The sequence below is a fragment of the Pseudopipra pipra genome, chromosome 2 (assembly GCF_036250125.1).
Source record: "Pseudopipra pipra isolate bDixPip1 chromosome 2, bDixPip1.hap1, whole genome shotgun sequence".
Lineage (NCBI taxonomy): Eukaryota > Metazoa > Chordata > Aves > Passeriformes > Pipridae > Pseudopipra > Pseudopipra pipra.
Genome location: NC_087550.1, coordinates 101,062,179 through 101,076,806, shown reverse-complemented (window position 1 = coordinate 101,076,806; position 14,628 = coordinate 101,062,179). Strand labels below are relative to the sequence as shown.

The 14,628-nt window shown below is 39.8% G+C and overlaps 1 protein-coding gene across 9 annotated transcripts in view; it reads left to right on the top strand.

The window, feature by feature from the left end:
- GPM6B (glycoprotein M6B) overlaps positions 1-14,390 on the top strand; it is a 108,140-nt gene extending 93,750 nt beyond the window's left edge. For 4 of the 9 annotated variants that reach the window (XM_064646639.1, XM_064646634.1, XM_064646633.1 and 1 more), the window contains 6 exons: positions 127-313; positions 3,740-3,896; positions 7,034-7,205; positions 9,086-9,159; positions 9,468-9,533; positions 11,845-14,390. In XM_064646639.1, coding sequence (XP_064502709.1) covers positions 127-313; positions 3,740-3,896; positions 7,034-7,205; positions 9,086-9,159; positions 9,468-9,533; positions 11,845-11,994 — 806 coding nt within the window. In that variant the 3' untranslated portion in view covers positions 11,995-14,390. Of the gene's footprint in view, positions 1-126; positions 314-3,739; positions 3,897-7,033; positions 7,206-9,085; positions 9,160-9,467; positions 9,534-9,870; positions 9,909-10,216 lie in introns of all 9 variants that reach the window. The other 5 variants (XM_064646641.1, XM_064646635.1, XM_064646640.1 and 2 more) reach the window with 3 other exon arrangements.
- The last annotated feature ends 238 nt before the right edge of the window (positions 14,391-14,628 follow it).

Here is a 14,628-nt window from a genome sequence, read left to right as displayed (position 1 = left end):
GCTTAGCATGTCAATGCCTGGGCCTTTTAATCCCTGTGGCTTTTACCAAGTGGAGGACAAATATTCTTTTCCTCATAATTTGCTTTTTGCTCATGACGTTTCTTTTGCTTTCTCTCTTCTGCTTAGGTTGCTTTGAATGTTGCATTAAGTGCCTAGGAGGAGTGCCATATGCTTCGCTCGTGGCAACCATTCTCTGCTTCTCGGGGGTAGCGTTGTTTTGTGGCTGTGGCCACGTGGCGCTCACGGGAACCGTGTCTATCCTCGAGCAGCACTTCTCCACGACTGCCAGTGACCATGCTTTGCTGAGTGAAGTGTAAGTATGCCTCCTATTTCCATTATTCATCATAACACCCTCATGCTAAATGAGTAGAGATGGATTCAGACTTCTGCCTCCATTCCTGAGTATTTGTTTGCTTGTTTTCCTAGCAGCTCTTGGTAGTTTATTGGTGTTCACATACAAAGAACCGAAGTGTGTATCCTGCTAAACCAGTTTATATGGGGATCAGTACTATTTAATATCTTCATTAATATCATAAACTGTGGAACTGAGTGCACCCTCAGCAGATTTGCAGATGACACCAAGCTGAGTGGTGCAGTTTGTTCACCTGAAACAAAGGATGCCATCCAGAGGGACCCTGAGAGCCTTGAGAAGTGGGACTGTGTGGACCTCACGATGTCCACCAAGGCAAAGTGCAAGGTCCTGCACATGGGTCAGAGCAATGTCCAGTACCACTGCATGCTGACAGATGAAGGGATTGAGAACAACCTGACAAGAAGGACTTGGGGGTGCTGGTGGATGAAACCCTGGACATGAGCTGGCAATGTGCACTTGCAGCCCAGAAAGCCAATTGTATTCTGGGCTGCATCAAAAACAGTGTGACCAACAGGGTGAGGGATGTGATTCTGCTCCTCCACTCCACCCTGGTGAGACCCCACCTGGAATACTGTGTCCGGCTCAGGGGTCCTCAGCACAGGAAAGACATGGACCTGTTGGAGTGAGTCCAGAAGAGGCCACAAAGATGATCAGAGGGCTGGAGCACCTCTCCTATGAAGACAGGCTTAGAGAGTTGGGGCTGCTCAGCCTGGAAAAGAGAAGGCTCTGGGGAGACCTTGTACCAGCCTTCCAATACCTAAAAGGACCAACAAGAAAGCTGGAGAGGGACTTTTTTACCAGAGGCTGTTGTGACAAAACAAGGGGTAACGATTTTAATCTGAGAGTAGATTTAGTGTTTGTTGATGACATAAAGTTGGAAGGAATGACAGGAATAGTCGGGAAGCATGGTTCTGTCCATCCTCTCTCAGAAGAAGCTGGACTGGTATATGCGAAAAAACTGGAAAGGTCTGCAAACACAGCCTTTGGACATAATCACTGGTGAAATATTTGGGTCTTTTATGCTCCTGAAGCTTCCCCATGAGGCCAGAGGAAGGTCTGGAGTGCAGCATCAGGGCCTGTGCTCAGCACTCAGCCATGCATGTCTGCGAGAGGGGGCTCCTGTGGTGAGCACCGTGGGTGTGGCACATGTTGGGGTGCACGGGCATCAAGCAAGGCACCTTTACTTTGCTTACCTGCCCCAAAGACTCAGCTTTTAGGATATCTGAAGATTTTAGTGTCAGGGTCCAACAAAGTACACTTAATTCTCCTTATTTTCTTTTTAATTTCTGTTGTCACTGACTCCCTTTATATGCTTGCAAGCATAGAGCTCCCAGTTTGCTGCGTGCCCTCCTATCACTGGTGTCAGTCCCACAGCACCTTTTCAGGGCTTCCCCCTCCAGAAGACCCTCTGTGCTCAGACAGGCTCTGGGACTGCTCCCAGCTGGGGTCCCCCATCCCAGCACTGCCCACACTCAGTCCTTGGCTGTGGCTGGGCAGTGTGTCCCCAGCTCCAGTGCATGAGCCACAAGGACCCTGCACTTATCCACAACTTTTAGTGAGAAACTGTAAGCAGCTGTTCTTCAGTAACTGAATAATAAAACACCCTGTGCTTGTATCAGTCTTCATTTGAGCAAAAGAGAAGAAATTGCAAAAGCAGCAGTAACAGGCAGCAAGTTTTACATTTTGGGGAACAAAGTTTCTTGTCAAGTCAGCATCAGCAGCGGGGGAAATGCATGTTTCCTACCAAAGCAGCTCAGGGCTCAGGTTCTGTGGAGCCAAGGAGGCACGGCAGGCAGAAGAGATGTTAGAAAGGGGCAAATAATTGAAGCCTACAGAGACATAAAATAAATGAAAAATACGTTAGTGGGACACCCTTTGGAAAAGACTTTTTTAACCACTTTTCCTACTACTAATTTCTGGTAACATGCATTGAGTCTCTCCTAGACCCTTAATGATGCTGAAATGAATTCTTCTGTACTCTATTAAATCCTGAATTAATTTTTTCATGCTTTACAGCACAGGTGCAACAGCTTTATCCTGTTACTTTTAATCAGTTTGGAAAACAAGTATATCACTTCCCACATAAAATTTTAAATGAGCAATATCCTATTTTTATACAAGGATAACATTTAACTATATAAATGGTGGTAATCAATTTTCTTTAAGCTAAAACATGCATATGCTCTTTGGAGATCTGTGCTAGCAGCTACTTAATGGAGAGTGGCAAGAATTGAAAAAAAAAATCTGAGGAAAACATATTTATCCTTAGAAAACTGGTAGTGTGGATGCATAAAATTAACCTCTTTGTTCTGTGAATAGCTTCATCCAAAATAACCCTCCCAACAATCAAATTACTTTTAAGAAGTTCTGGGGAAGTTGTACTAATAACAAAGTATCACTTTTGGAGACCAGAAGTGTTGTATGGAAGATCTGGCATTCTAATCCTTCAAAACAATTGGCTTCAGATACTAAATCTGATTGATAATATTTAGAAGTTATTCTTTCCATTTACCTATTCTGTCATTGCAGATGGTAGATTTTTAAGGAATCAAGAACTTTCTCAAATAATATCTGAGGGAGGTGCTTAAACTATGTGCCCTGAGATCTTTTTTCTCTGGGTGGTTCCAGAGTACCTAAAATGGAAGCATTTCCTACATAATTCTTTAATTTTTAAAAAAAATTATTTACATTATGGGGAGCTCAATGCTGTTGTGACTCAAGGCACTAAAACTACCTGCTCACTTGGAAGTACCCTTCTAGGCTGTAGAGCAACCATTCCTTCTCAGGAGAAGTCACTGCTCACTGCATACTCACTGAGTTTTGTATCAGACAAATATTGCTGAATTTAGAAATTTTTGCAAACATACATTAACTGGATTTTACAAGTGAAAATAAGGAATTTCAGGGACTGCTTCCTTTCCCTAATCCTGAAAAATCACCATGGAGCCTGGTAGTTCAGTCAGGAGTTCAGCTCCAGGTTTTGCCCATTTCAAAGCCCTGCATTGTCCCTGTCAGACATTCCCAAGTTAGGTGTCAGGATCAGTAACAGGAAAAAGAAAACCTCCATAGTAGAGGTGTGAAACTGCAGTTTTAACCTGGTGAGTAATATTAGTCAGTATAAGGACTGCAGCACAAGCAGGGGATGCTCAGGTGGATGCAAGACTAATGCACATCCGTATTGCTTACCTGGAAAGTGGGGCAGTCATACCAGTGCTCTCCTGCAGCCTGCTTGCTTAAAATGCTAAGGAGCCTTGAACTTTGTTTCAAGAAAAAGAGTTCTCTTTAATTTAGTAGCACTTGGGAGGACTGACTTTGTTTTTATAGGACTGAAATCTAATTATATCTTTTTTTTCTCTTCCATTGTAGAATACAGCTAATGCAGTATGTAATTTATGGCATTGCATCATTTTTCTTCTTGTATGGAATAATCCTTTTGGCAGAGGGTTTTTATACAACAAGTGCTGTGAAGGAGCTGCATGGAGAGTTCAAAACGACAGCCTGTGGCCGCTGCATCAGTGGAATGGTGAGTAGCATCAGAACTGAGAACAGCAGTCTTTGCTGGCTAAAACCTGTTGGGCTTGGTTTGACTCCTGTGGTTTTGAACAACAATGTATTGCTGCCTTCTTTGTTTAATTCATTTTGGGTGGTCAGGGTCAATCCCTGGTCTTGGTCCCACTTTGAAGTTCAGGAGTGCTTGGTCAAATTGAAATTCTGCAGGTGGACTGTTGGGGTGCTGCTGTGGCCTCCCCTGTCATAAAGGTGAACCCACGAGTCTGAACTAAACTGAGGGAGACCATTAATTTTAAAACACTCAATGTGAGCCAAAATTAATTTTGTGCTTTTAAATATGTAACATTAGTGATGCTTAAAGGCAGAATGTTAAATGGCTGTGGTTTGCAGAGCTATTTAAATATCAAACTGTAATGCCTCTGACTTCCATAGTTAATTTTGCTTGAGTGTCTGGATCGTTCAAACGAACAGTAATGAATGAATGAAGCTTCACAACATCTTTGCACTTGAGTCAAGTATTGATTTGCAGATGGCAAAAGGCATACAGATAGAATAGTGAGCCTTTTTCACAAAGCTGAAACATTTAAAGCCTTAAAGTTACAAGCCTTATTCCCTTCAGTATACTTCTGTATTAGAACAAAATTGTAAGCAAAGTTTAACTAAAAATAAAACTTCAAATTCTCACCCACATTGTCCCCTAGGGCACACTCTGCAAGAACAGCCATAACTATGTTTCTGAGACAGGATTTCAAAGCTATTACTGAAAATCTGAATTCAAAGCTCATAGTTTTGGAGGAAGCTAAGCAGTATGACAGATCGCCCACGGGAAAGTGTGGGTGAAAAGAGAAGAGGCTTTTGATGTGATCGTTGCATTTTAATATACAGTCTATATCCTGTACTTAAAAAATATATACTTTCAGCTGGTTAAATACAAAAGAGATGCATGTTTATTTTCACGAGAGTTAGCAATTTTCCACTGTGCTGTTGGGTACTTACTGAATTTTCCAACAGCTAATAAAAATAAGGCACCTAATAATTTTCCAGTTAAGCAGCTATTTGCTCACTCTTTTTCTAGCAAGTGTGGTCTTCACCAAGGAGCAAAATTAGATCTAAAGCAGTGCTTTTCAAAGACCCAAAATAAAGTAGAAACATACACATGCGTGCATCTCATCAGTGCAGACAGTTGCTTATGCAACTGAGTGGTTGCAGGCACATGATTGTCAGCTGGTTATACAAATACCAGCATGGCACGTGGAAATATGAAAGAAAATTGTTTTCATGTTTGCCCATGTTTGTCCAGACAGTGCAGGAGAGAATTTACCAGCTCAGTAATGGCTTGGAGCTCTTGTAAGACATATTAATGTTTGGCAGGGACAGGAAAAGTGCCTGTATACTGCTGTGTAAAACTCTAGGATTAGAACAAGGTTTGCAAGGAGATATAATATTTAACAGACTAGTCAATGCAGCTGGGTACAGGCAACAAGGTTTTGGACATGCAGTGATGTTTTCTTTTGCCTCTTTCATTAAGAGCTCCTCTACTTCTTCCTTTGTTACATTACCGAGTGAGGCAGTCCCATCTTGCATAAGGTTATTACAGAAGACAGACTTCCAGCTTCCCTAAATTATTTGTGTTGGCTCTGGTAACACAGAATAGCCATTTCCCACAGTTATCACTTTAAATGTGAGAATGAGTGTATTTTTTTCTGGCTATTTCTTAGGAGTTAAAGGCTTTGTGCACTTCCTCTTGTGCACACTTCCACATACATGTATGCAAACTCATGTTTTATGTATAGTGTGTCTATAGAAATCCTTTAACCTGGTCCACTTAGTCCTTCCCAAAATCCAAAGAGAGTATCCTTAATTTGCACATAAAGCATAAAGGTCTGGTATGTGGCAGTATCTAATAGGAGAAGAGGTATTTTAGTTGAGTTGTATATAAAGTCTAGCTAGGGTTTTATGGGCCATGGTTTTGCAAGCACTTCCACCTCCTCACACACCACCTTTGTTGACTGAAACCTAACCAGTTGCTCAGCTTTTGCTCTAATGCTTGGGGGATTATTCAGTGCATGTGGCAAAAAAACCTATGATGCAAACTTCCACCACTGCAACATTAGTTCAGTCTTGTGGTTCTGGGTCAGACTGACACAACCTCCCCCCGAGAGCCTTTCCCATCCTTGCTGTAGCACACAAGTTTTAAGTAAGATAGGAGGGCACCAGTGATTTACTGGAAGTAAAGCCTTTCCAATCCACCTACAGTTAAGAGAGAACAGCTACAGCCAATGGTGAAAGGAGAACACAGAAGACGTAACAGCATTTCCCCGCTTTCCAAGTAGGATCCAAATCCTGGTCTCTCCAGGAGGAGGGAGATAGCAACTGGTGCCAGAGCTACTGTTTCACCATAAAACTCAGAAGAGGAGGGAAAAGGGAAGGGGCCCATTGGGAGGGGGAAGCTGGAGACTTCCAAAGCAATCAGTTCCCCACCTTATAATCTTACAAAAGAAAATGCACAGAATATTTTTTTTTAAAAAAGAACAAACCCAAACCAGCAAATTTCACTGGACGAACCCATGATTCTCTAAGGGAAGTAACTAATTTGCTTCTTGGCAATGTGTATGATATCAATTGAATCCTTCTAATCTGCTGTTAATGGTCATGGTATGTTTGCAAACATAGGTATTTTTAAATGTTATATTCCAAATTGATTTCAATAAATCAGAGAGTATGGGAGAGCTCTGTGAACATCAACTTACTGTGTTGTTTTGATTTGCAAGTTGCACAGAAATGCTAGTGTGTTATAGTTAATTAAAAAAAAACCTTAAATTGATTTTTGTTGGAATTTTATTGGTTTTAGCCTACAAACAGCATCCTTGCTTAGCAGAGAATCTTGAGAAATCAGTGGGCTGCTCTTTCATCTGTTTTCTCAAGCAGGCTGATTAAAAAGGAAATGTCTGAATTACTTTCTTAGTAGCACTTAAACTACCAAAGTAACTGTAAACAACGAGAATACTGATTTTTTGTGCTTGGAAATCAAATGTTTTCTTACCTGCATTCTGCAAGTGTGCTTAAAGATTATTTTGAAGCATTTTTAAGGAAAATTAAAATAGTCTTTTCAAAGAATAAATGCAAAGTGTTTGTATTTTCTCTGCCCAGTTTGTTTTCCTCACCTATGTGCTTGGAGTGGCCTGGCTCGGGGTCTTTGGCTTCTCTGCTGTGCCTGTCTTTATGTTCTATAACATATGGTCAACTTGTGAAGTCATCAAGTCTCTTCAGACAAATGTGACGGTTCCAGGGGACCAGATCTGCGTGGATATCAGGCAATACGGTACTCATTTTAATCCTGATTAAGTGCTTCATCTTTCTCCTTGGTCTGCCTTCAGTAGTTTTGTCTCAGCCTTATCAGATGAATCAAATGCAAAAGCATCTTCTATCTCTGAATGCAGTATTACTTTTCTAATTAATTCACATTACTCTGCTCTCTCTCCAGATGCAATCAATTTAACTGAACTGGCAAGTCATTTATCTAAAATGATTTTGTAGCAGTTTCCAATACTATAGTATTAGGTTTGAAAATAGATCAGCCTCAAAATAAACTGCTTGGAAACAGTGCTGAGAAATAGATAACCAGATTGTGGTTTTTGAACCCACATACATATATTCTTTCCTTTCAGAAAGTTGTTTTACATTTAAAGATGAAGTTAACACCTGAACGTTGCTCTAACGATTACTTTCAGTTAAAACCCCAAAAACCTGCAATTAAAAGTCTGCCTTAACTAATAATAAATTAATACTGCTTTCTGATGACACGCAGAAATCTGAGGGAACTGGGACAATAGCTTAAAATAGGGTCAGGCTTTTCAAGTTGTTCATTCCTTAAGGTGAATTTTTCCTGAAGTTAATCTTTTCAGCTTTCCTTGTGCAGAAGTTCTTTTGTCACCATTACTTTTGGCTTGATTTTAGCTAGCATTTTCTATGAATGTTTCTTTCTTTGGACTAAGTCATTCAAAGCTGAGAAAACGGATTCAGAGTTGAGAAAGTAAGAAAGCTTGGTTTTGCTCTCCTGTCCAGGTAAGTCCAGTAGAAGAAAAGATATACTAATTTTAAAAGCAAGAAGTACTCAAATTGGTTAAATGTTTGCATCCTGTTTTAGCTGCTGACAGAAAGAGGCTAGGAAGACATTTCCTTCAGCAGCAAAGCCTAGGAATGAAGGGAGATGTGCTCCTCCACTTTCCTGCTCCTTCTGGTTGTGTGGTAGCTGTATTAGTGCAGTATAGGGCTGCGTCATTGCTCTGATCAGTAAAATCATCTGGGTTTCAATGCATGATGGGAGAGAGCAGCTCCTTAACAGGCAACTTATTACTGTCACTGAACTGTCCTCACATTTTTGGATGGAAATGGTAGCTAAAAGGCTTCAATTATATATTGCAGATACAGAAAAGCTGACTTTAAAGTAAATCCTGTAAAATCTTTTTGAAATTATTCGGTGACCTGCTGCCTACGGAGTTGCTAATTCCAACCAGCTGGGTTGAAATGTGAAGTTGTATGGGGAGACAAACTGGTTTTCTCCTAATTCAAATGGGTTTTGCTTAAGCTTCACATCTGTTACAGGCCTAAAAGTTCGGGTTATTTCAGATCTGCTAGATCCTGTTGACTTTTCAGACTTTCAGTTGTGTAAGAAAAGTAATTGGGAGTAAATGAGGTGCATCAAACTGAATTCTCTTGTAGCAGTGTTCACTTGATACTTTTTACCTATTGGAACTAAACCAGAAAAAAATCCCATAATTCTTCCCTCTAGCTCCAAATTCACACTCTTCCACAGTAGTTACTTGCTCAAGTAGAATTTAATCTAGTAAGTGCTATCCTGAAAAGTGCCAAGTACCTCTGAGATGCAGATTCTCTCCTTGGTGCTGAGTGGGGGAGTAGGCAGCATGCAACTGGACCCAAAGTGCAAAAACCCAACCGTTTGGCTGCCATATGGGAAAACCACATCTGAGAACATGCCTTGGCAGCAAGCCTTGGTGTGAGGAGAAAGCATAACTTGAGGGAGTTGTTTTAATTCCTCCTGCCAACTCAAAGCTGTACTGGTCAATGCGCAGATGCCCAGAATGGGAACACAACTGGCAAGTGGGTGGAAGAGATGAGAGAGGAACAGAAAGTGTGTGTTGATTGCTAAAATTAGTGGTTTCTTTTGCTGTGGTATTTCAGGTATCATCCCTTGGAATGCTGTACCTGGCAAAGCCTGTGGCCCAATTTTAGAGAACATCTGCAACACGAACGAGGTACAGAAATGTAACCTGTGTACAGCTTTTGCCTACAAGTTACTTGGGCATCATGTAATAAATAACTTGATGAAAGTTTTTGGAGAGAACTCATATATTAGTATAAAGAATTGTTTTAAACACAACACTGAAATAATTGTTATGTCATCCATAAAAATGAAAATTATTTCAGAACATTTTTATTTTCTAAAGCTTTGCTACCTTGCTACAAAGATGGGTTTATTATCATTATTCTCTAGAACACTTGAAATGCATTTTATACTATCCCAATGAATTACCTCAATGTTTTTAATATGTCTTTTCTTCAGTTCTACATGTCTTATCACCTGTTCATTGTGGCTTGTGCTGGAGCTGGTGCCACTGTCATAGCACTGGTGGGTAGTATTTTTTGGTTTTATTATGTAAAATGTTCATTTCAGGCTTAAGATGCTTTAAGATTGAATTTTGTGCATATTAAAAATAGTGATACTAGACATTAAGGAGGGTGAGCTGCTATGGTTCGGTCATTATAAGTCAGCAGGTCCCAAACTTTTGCTTTAAGAAGTCATCTTAACCCACCTCCCACATACTTAGAAAAAAATTATTTGCATGTCCTTTGAAAATCCTACTTCTATCCACTATTTCTTCTTTTATGTCCATTATTTATTTTCATTTTTGTAGTTTATTTGATCAGCCACTTGTAACCTCTTGGTTTTTTTTGTCTGGACCCAGGCAGATTGACTAGTCCAAGCCTGCAATGCCAGTTACAGGTAGCAGTTGGGAAAAGGGATGTTAACAAGATGACTTGCTTCCTATGTCTAACGCTTCTTTTAGCGGCCAGCTTCTAACCTTGTGCCAGCCAAACCCAGGTGTAACACGCACAATTTGTTGACAGAATAGCCTAGGGTCTGTTTTGGGTTATCCTCCCCAGATAAATGGCAGGTTATTTATCTTGCATCTTCACCCTGGAAGAAGCTCAGAACAACGTCTGTTGTAAAAGTATCAACAGTTGCCCAAGTGGGCTTGAGCCGTCACCTTGTTGTATCTTACTCTCCTGTATTTTGTTCTCTTCCACCAGCTGATCTACATGATGGCTACTACATATAACTATGCTGTTTTGAAGTTTAAGAGTCGGGAAGATTGCTGCACTAAATTCTAAATTGTATAAGCCCAGTAAAGAGCTGCATTGCGTAGCTTGAAATACCACTGACACCCTAGGCTAAAAGTCTAGCTTTCTGAATTTTGTTACAGTAATTGTAAATAGCTTCAGTAAGCATCGTTTAGCTTATCAGATTAATAAAATGACTTCTTGTATATGAACTATGATGTGGACGAGATCTGGCTATTTTTTTTATGTTGAGAGGATTCAGTTACTGTAGGGGTGTTTATAAAGCATCCTTCTGAAAAGGGGATGTTTTCATTTCAAGTCTCCACTTGCTTTCTAACAGTCATCTCAAACAAATACTGGAAACAGTTCAGGGTCAGAATTATTAATTTATTCTTTAGCATGAAAGCCAAATACAAATACCCCCAAGCATACAATATATATAATGCAAAAGCAAAGGAATAATAAAGTAGTGCCAGTCTTTTTTGGCAGAGACCAGGTATTATGAATTAATATGCTTGTAGTTCCAAGTGATTCCATGGATGATGAAGTCAATTTTTTTCTCTTACTCCAAGTAATTGTCAAATCATGCTCTTTCTAGAAGAAAATATATCCTTGTCTTAGCTCTGCGTAAAACAATCACATTCTTTCTTTTGGACCCTGAACTAGTAAGAAATGGTATATAAATCGCTTCTGTTCTTGTGTGACTGCACTTTAGTAACTGATTTCTCAGTAGCCAGATCTCAAAAATGTAAGTATGACTGCACGGGAAGCAAAACCATGCATAGATCACAAGGAACTTTTTACACTGTTGGGGGAAAAAAAAAAAGAGAAGTGAATCAGTGTTTTCAAATGTAGATGTTTTTGCATGAAGTATGGGGAAAAAGAAGTTGGCAAGAGACAAATGCACAAACTAGAAAAAAATCTACACAATAATTAAAAAAAGAGAACCGTTTGTTATGTAAAACTCTTCACCTGAGGTTGGACAATGGAAGTTTAAAATGTAGCTATAAAAATACAGGATTAAGACTTCTTAACCCGGAGATTGCATGCTTTTGCTTAGTTTTGGACTCATACTTTGATGTTTAATTTTTCAGTGTGTTAATGTAGCCTTGTTGGCGTAAATAAAACGGTTCACAGTTTCAGGTTTTTTCCATGGGGAGGGTGGAATTCTCATCTGCTTGTTGGGGGGAAAGAGATACCAGGCTCCGGCCTTGGATATGCATAAACACCACAACTTTAGAAAGCAGTTCTTCTGAGCACCTCATAGGTTACTGATTACGTATATTGCCACGTACAAAACTGTTTTCCTGCTTCCCCCCATTCTGCATTTTAATTGATACGTACGACTCTGTAGCTCTTTTTAATATTGTTATACTAACTTTCTCTGAATTGTGAATAACCAACTGAATTATTAGCATGCCAAATTCTAGAGATCTTTGAAAATAGCCTCTGTGCTTGTTTTAATAACAGAATGCTTATTAACGTAGAATAACTTGGTTTTTTGGTTGTTATTTTAAAAAGCGTCTATTAATCTAACTACCAGCTTGCTTTGCCTCTTGACATGCTCACTCGCCATCATGCTCACCCTTCTCTTCCAGATCCACTTCCTCATGATACTGTCTTCTAACTGGGCCTACTTAAAGGATGCAAGCAAAATGCAGGCCTACCAAGATATCAAAGCAAAAGAAGAGCAGGAGCTTCAGGATATCCAGTCTCGGTCAAAAGAGCAACTCAATTCTTACACATAAATGTTTGCCACAGTAATTCAGCAGAAGAGTTCTGTAGCTCTGACAAATCAGCAAATAGCTGCTCTGCAGTACAGATGTGTGTCTACCAAACAAAATTAGAGAGAAGTGCAAAAGCTTCACATTCCAGCTCCTGGAACACTTTAATAGGGAAATCTTCCCATGGGTAATCTTCCATCCTTTCATACAGAGAATGGAGGGTTTATTCCAGGCATTTTAAAAGGCAACACTTTACAAAAAGCGACCAAATGATTCTTCTTTGAGACTTTTGGTGTTTAACATTTGACTTGTTCTACAGCATCATGTCCTGCACCAAACCGTGGCAGGTGCTCCAAACCAGCAGGCAGGAGATCTGTGCAGACCTCAGGCACAGGCACGTGCACGGTGTGTGATTGAGTGTCTCCCAAACAAACCTGGAGCCACCTGGCATTCCTGGCGTAGGCTTCTGCTTACGTGAGGCGCAGCTACAGCATCTCCCAAGTTGCAAGGAGGCTGTCTTGGAACGTGGGCCACAGGAGCAGCACTCCACCCTGGTGCCACACTTGTCCATGATGAAGCCGTCACGTCCCTGTGCTTACCTGAGTGTCGAGCAGATGTCCCAAGTTTTAATCTTTTTATTAACTATTTAATGGAATGTAGACCCCTGGATCTGGATAATGATCCCCTTCTTTGAAAATAAATGTCAGCTTTGCCTTAATATTTATTTTCTATAAATGTCTTAGCATTTATATAGTGGCAGGAGACCATTATCCTACATTTTAAATAAGTGAAAAGTGTTACCTTATTAAAATGACACTGATTTGACTATTCCAAATGAGTGGATGAGAAAGTTTGCAGAGTTTTACACAAACAATAAAAATTACAGCCATAAAAAATAATACAGGATGTCCACCTTTTTCTATCTTGGTGCTTAGCAAATTTATAGTCAGTGCTTATGTGTTTTCCTTTTTACAAATTAATTAGCACACTAAGAAAACGTGGTGTTCAGAAAAAAAAAGAAAAACAAACAAACTGGTGCCATTTTAAAGTCATTACCCATAGAAGTCTGCCTTCTAATTAATGGTTTTTTTCAGAAGCATTCAGTGATATCTTGAGTATTAGTGATGGTATATTTGGTGTTTGTTCTATATGATATATATATATATATATAAATGTTGGGGGGGGAAGAAAAAATACATCATTCATTTGAAAAAATTAAATATTCAAGTCATACCCCTGCTAAGCTGATGTGTGGTTTGATAGTTCTAACTGTTTGCTGAATATACATCAAAGGAAGCACAAATTCCTTCAAATCAGTACTATGAGAAAAGGTATTTTTTGGGGGTATTAACTTCAACTATAATTTTTTTGTTAAATATTGAAGTCTAATTTGACAGTTTCAAAAAAGGGGCAAAGTTGATTGATGTAGAGCAAATATGACAAAATAGCCTAGTGTATGTTCTTACCTGTTGCATGAAGGAGACATTTCTACAGCAATGCAGGTGATGTTCTAGCCCAGTGTTTGCATAAGGGTAATAATGGAGGCAGTGTCTTAAAGCCTAATTCTTTTCTAATTCAGTGTAGCTATTACTGGGAGTTTTTGAAGTTTTGTTTAAGTAGTCTAATATTTTTATGTAAAGAGCATTAAATTTTGCTATGTATAAATTTTTGTAACCTAACAGTGAATCAATATTTTCTATCAGTGCCAAGGGCTTCCTGTAGTTACATCCAAGTGTTAAAATAAATATTTGTAGATAATAGACAACACTTGTGTATGCTTATTTGAAAACAGACCTACAGCTACTCCATGGCAGTGCATCTCTAGGCTTTTTGTCTCTATCCGAAGTGAAACACGTTGTGTTCCCTAGTTCCCCGCTCCCTCCTGCAGGGAAGGGGATGCCCTGTAGGTGCACGCTGCAGTGTGGTGAGGCAGCCAGTGTGTCTAGCATGAAGTAGTGGTAGTTGTTCCAGGCCAGCATAATGCAACAAGCACTACCCGTCCCGTTCCCGACACCGAACAGGAGGAGTCTCTCAGAAATTTTGTGAAGGCCAACGTGGCTGCAACAGCAAATTAAGCAGCATGTAAAATTAAGACTAGCCACCATCTCACAGTTTAGCTTCATTTCAAAAAGCAAAGTTTGTATCTGTCACGGTTTTGGTACATTGTGTTTCAACATCCAGTGAATTCAAGACAGAGCTTTGTTTTTTGCCCCTAAATTCTGTCAAACTTGGCTTCATGTTCTTGTAGTTAGATCAAGATGAGCAGCCTCAAATGCAGTGCAAGTTGTAATATATGCTGCCACCCAAAATTACTTCATTGATAAAAACTACTGTATTTTATACTGTAAATAAAGTTTAATGATCTTGCCTATAATCTACCTACAAAATACAAAGCTTAAATAAAGATGAGTTAAATAGCATTTTTATTTTAATCTCTCCGTTCTGGGCTGGTTAATACCAACAAGGTGATACATGAGATGGGCTGCTTTTGGAAGTGGTTGCTGCCCCTGCCACAGCAGTAGAATGGGCACGTTAGTTTGAGTCTGTCACACTCGACACTCTGAAACTGTGCAAGCCCAGTGTCTCCACGGGACACCTTTAAAAGCAGGTGATGATGTCAATGTTTTGTTACCTGCACACAGTTACTTTCACCCACAC